The sequence below is a fragment of the Puntigrus tetrazona genome, chromosome 11, assembly GCF_018831695.1.
Source record: "Puntigrus tetrazona isolate hp1 chromosome 11, ASM1883169v1, whole genome shotgun sequence".
NCBI lineage: Eukaryota > Metazoa > Chordata > Actinopteri > Cypriniformes > Cyprinidae > Puntigrus > Puntigrus tetrazona.
Window position 1 is genome coordinate 12,483,511 of NC_056709.1, and position 5,000 is coordinate 12,488,510.

At 35.9% G+C, this 5,000-nt stretch overlaps 2 protein-coding genes across 3 annotated transcripts in view; both read left to right on the forward strand.

Moving 5' to 3' along the window:
- The window catches only part of LOC122353861 (G protein-coupled receptor 137Ba-like), a 1,117,577-nt gene that overhangs the window by 730,966 nt on the left and 381,611 nt on the right, over nt 1-5,000 (forward strand). The gene's annotated exons all lie outside the window — the stretch shown is intronic.
- eml6 (EMAP like 6) overlaps nt 1-5,000 on the forward strand; it is a 50,701-nt gene that overhangs the window by 10,792 nt on the left and 34,909 nt on the right. For both annotated transcript variants that reach the window (XM_043251711.1, XM_043251712.1), the window contains exons 2-6: nt 1-97; nt 965-1,063; nt 2,385-2,453; nt 2,737-2,922; nt 3,807-3,942. The exon at nt 1-97 is cut by the window's left edge and continues 63 nt beyond it. In XM_043251711.1, coding sequence (XP_043107646.1) covers nt 1-97; nt 965-1,063; nt 2,385-2,453; nt 2,737-2,922; nt 3,807-3,942 — 587 coding nt within the window. The remainder of the gene's footprint in view (nt 98-964; nt 1,064-2,384; nt 2,454-2,736; nt 2,923-3,806; nt 3,943-5,000) is intronic.

The following is a 5,000-nucleotide window of genomic DNA, read 5'->3' on the forward strand; positions in this document are numbered from 1 at the left end:
CTGCGTGTGGGACTCGTACGCGCTGACCACCGTGTCCATCCTCAGAGACGTTCACACGCACGGCGTGGCCTGTCTAGCGTTTGATGCCGACGGCCAGGTCAGTCGCACGGGACGCTTCCATCTGCAGTACATGCATTCATAGAAACACATTATGTGTCATGTTTAGGGGTGGACACACAGTACTGATCTAATACTCTCACCATACAAAAAAAAAAAAAAAAAAAAAAAAAAAAAAAAAAAAAAAAAATATATATATATATATATATATATATATATATATATATATATATATATATATATATTTATATTATTTATTTATATTTATATATTTATTTATATTTATATTTATATATATATATATATATATATATATATATATATATATATATATATATATATAAAACTAACTAGTTAAAATGGTACTTTTTTCTTATTATGTCATATAAGTTATATAAGAAATGGTTAACTAAACAAGATATGTAATATATGTATATATAATTTATGAATAATAATTAACATGGAAGCTCAACTGTGAGATTTTCTTTATCTTACCATATTTTGTGAACTATTTATATGCATTCATATGCATTATATGCATTATATGCGATCATTGTTTTTATGTGAACAAACAAACACTTAAACTAAATATGTACTTTCGTTTTTCGGGTGAGCTCTCCGTGATAAATATCGTTTTTAAAATATTGATTATACTTTGGTACAATACACTGTTACGCCACAGTCACGTTTGTTTCACTGAGATATTATTATATATTTTTTTAAATTAATGTTTTAGCATTTTAGCATCTTTTTGTCATTTTCAGTTTTTAATATGTTTATCTTTTTATCTAGTTATTTTAATACCTCAGGTTCGACTAAATCAAAATAAGAAATGCAGAATTATTTATTTTATTTTATTTTAGTCTAACGACTTATTTTCTTTCATCCTGTGTTTCTGAACACTCAGCGTTTAGCGTCTGTGGGACTCGATGCCAAAAACACAGTGTGCGTGTGGGACTGGAAAAAGGGGCGTGTCTTAGCCACCGCCACGGGACACTCTGATAGGGTAAGAACAGAACGCGCTGCTCTTCATCGACCAAACGGTTAATTGCATCAAATGCGCGCAGCGTTTCGTTCGCAAGGCCAGAAAGACTGTGACTCCAGTGCATGAAGTGAAAAAAACACAGAACATGCCCGTCCGGTCCACGCATGGTAAGACTGTTTCCATGGCAACAGATGCTACACCTCGGTGATGTGAATGAATAACCGTTAAGAGCGTTATGAATAAGTTATTGTGTTGTTCTACAGTACAGAGAAGCATTTCAATGCGCGAACTGACAGATGAGAGTGTTTCTCACACACACACACACACACACACACACACACACACACACACACACAGAGTGTGAAGGCTCAGCAGAGATGACAGAGCAGCTTAGTGAAGAACCACAGACACCAGAAGACTCCCTAAGGTGCCATTAAAACCCTGCAGCTCTTCCTGTTTCAGCTCAACAGCGTCGCTATCGGGACCGACGCTGGAATATGAAGCAATTTAGAGTTGAAATCTTTCGCGTTTTACGCTCGTGCATTTGACAGAAGCTTTTAATCCGAAGCGACGTACGTTGCATCGAAGGTGCACGATTGATCAGTTCATGCATTCCGGCTTTATGAAGCCTTCGTTCACAGAAAATGCATGCAAATAATGAAGAAATCACACTGTGCGATTTTGTTTATTAAGCTGCTGAATGCATCGTTCTTTTTAGAAAGTGCTGAACTTGTAGCTAATTAGCGAGCACGGGTATAATAAGCTCCGAATAAAGAACAAAATAAATAAATAGCAGGAGGGAATAAATTATATCAGCTAGTTATTTTATAATATAAATAATAAATATATAATAAATATATAAAATAAAATAAAAATAATATATAAAAATATATAATATATAATATAAATAATAAATAAATCCTGCAAAGTCAAATAAAATGGAAAACATATTTAACAAATATTATTCAAAATATTAATAAAAACACTTGCATCCCATTTATGCTTTTATCAAAATAACAAAAAGCAAACGTTTTGGTTTTAATGACAAGAAAAGCAACGTAAAATAATGTCTTCAGAAAATAGTTACGATGTGGCTCATATTCAGACAAGAGTCAGTTTTCTGCTGATTTAAGGGATGATATGACGACTGAACGATCGCTGAAATCAAAAATGCTGTGAGATGCATCATATTTTATGAGAAAGCGCGTCGCGTTTGAGGAAAGTAGAGATTGCTCTTGGACCGGTGCCTCGAAATCGCTAATAAAAAAAATATTATTGCATGTAATTATTATCTGCTTTACCCAGTGTGATCGTTGTTCCACCCGTTTGTGCTGCCTTTCAGATCTTTGATATTTCCTGGGACCCGTTTCTGCCGCACAGACTGGTGAGCTGCGGAGTCAAGCACATTAAAGTGAGTCGAACCCCGCTCTCGCAAACAACTGATCCCTCCCATCCTTTCTTGTCTTCGCCTTTAATGCTTTTCACAGACTTCAAAAACAGAAGAATGTCATTTAAAGCCAAAAATCTCTGTTTTGCGTTCTCCCGTTTTGCGCGCGTATGCAAGAAGCACTAATGCACGCTTATTTTGTCGGCGTATTTGGTGTGATGTGACGTGTTTAAAGTCTCCTCTAAGCAAAAAAGAGGAAATGCCGCCCGTCTCGCGAGACGTTGATGTTCTCTCTTGTGTCTCGTAGTTTTGGACGTTATGCGGAAATGCGCTGACGCCGAAACGAGGCATTTTTGGAAAGACGGGGGATCTGCAAACCATCCTGTGCTTGGCCACGGCTAAAGACGAAGTGACGTATTCCGGGGCCCTCAACGGAGACATATACGTGTGGAAGGGACTCAACCTGACGAGGACCGTACAGGCGGCGCACGGAGTGAGTGAAGCTCGTCGCACTTCAATCAATCAATCAATCAATCAATCAATCATTTATTTATATAGCGCTTTTAACAACACAGGTTGCATCAAAGCACTGTACAGTATAATGACAGGGATGTATAGTGACGAGAGTGACCAATTTCTTATTAAATGCAGAGACGGTCTCTGTAATCAATTCGACGTTAAATCACTAGAAGTTAAGTGTCCCCAACCAAGCAAGCCAGAGGCGACAGCGGCAAGGAAACAAAACCCCATGCATACAGAATGGAGAAAAAAAAAACCTTGGGAGAAACCAGACTCAGTTGGGGTCAGTTCTCCTCTGACCGGACGCCCAGCACTTAACTTCCAGTTCAATTTTAAACACAGCTGTGTCAGATAGTGTAAATGACTTAGTGTGTGTGTGTGTGTGTGTGTGTGTGAGCATCAGGATCTGGTGATCTGTCGACGGGTGCATCTAAGTGTTCTGGTCTCTGATGAACATAATCTCTGTGTGCTGATTGACCATCTAGTCTGGATACAAACTGTGAAAACAGATTGAGAAAGAAACAGGACTAATATTAGCGTAGATGCCATTCTTTTTACGATGTCACAAGTACATCGTATTGTAGGAGTAGTGTTCCCGGTTCCAGCAAATCTAAGTAATGCAGCCTAAAAATCCTTTAACGGATTTGAATAATAAAAATGTGTTGGTGTGTTATGTGTAGGCTAGGTTAAAAAGATGTGTCTTTAATCTAGATTTAAACTGGCAGAGTGTGTCTGCCTCCCGAACAGAGTTAGGGAGTTCTTCCCACACCATCGCTCTGTAGCGTCTCCGTTCAAGGACGTCCGCGTGCCAGATATTCAATGCGTCTGTGACGTGTGTGCACTCTTGCTGTTCTGCAGGCAGGGATCTTCAGCATGCATTCGTGCGAGGAAGGCTTCGCCACCGGCCGGCGAGACGGATGCGTGCGGCTGTGGGACGTGGATTTCAAACCCATCACCAAGATTGACCTCAGGGAGGCAGAACAGGGTTATAAAGGTAGTAGGAAATGTAAAAATATCAGTGCCCTCAAACTATGCTTATATTTATCGCGTATGTATAAATGCACACACATGCATGTATATATTTAAAAAATATTTATGCGTTTATACATTAAATATATTTGTATATGACATACAGTGCTTATAGAAAGTCTTCATACCCGTTTATTTTATTTTTTCACATTTTGTTATATTATGTTAAACTGCTTTAAATTACTTTTTGTTACCCACGTGAACCCCAGCGTAAAACCGGATTTATTGCAACCTTGCAAATTTATTTATTCATTTATATGAATACAAATATATATACGCGCATAAATATTTTCAATGCATTCAGTTTTTTATCATTAAACAGCACAAAACGTCCAACCATTCAGGCATAAAAGCCGTAAAAATGTAGTTTAATTCGATTTGGATAATCAAAGAGCACGTTTAATTAAATGAATTCATGCAACTTTAAACACATTTGATAACTCGCTGCATTTTTAGCAATATTTCATTTTCTTTTATTCCGTTTTAATTTAATATAATAATCAAAAATATGTCTGTTCATTTGCATTCAAGTAGTGCTGTCCAACGATTAAAAACTCATTTTATTTACGTACGCATGTGTTTTTTGTAAATGTATTATGTATCTATAAAAACTCACAAATGCATGTACATTTTTAAGAAGAATTTGTCTACTAAATCTATTTATATATTATTTAAATTGCATAAATATAAACACATATAATAAGTAAAATAATATAATAAGTGTGTATGCATATTTATGCGCATATATTAGGTATACAAAAACATTTATTTTGGATGTGATTAATCACTTGACAGCACTAGAATTTAGGATTCAGGATAATCAAATTAAATATGAACTAACAGAGAATTTTATGCATTTTTTTTGCTATTTTTTACAGGTTACATCATTAAAACATAAACTAGAAATGTGTTTAATAAACTGTATTATTGCAAAAAAAAAAATAGCCATTCCGTGTTATAAACTAAATTAAATTTTTGTGGCAATTTTTGCAGAACAGCAATACATTTCACACGAATAATATG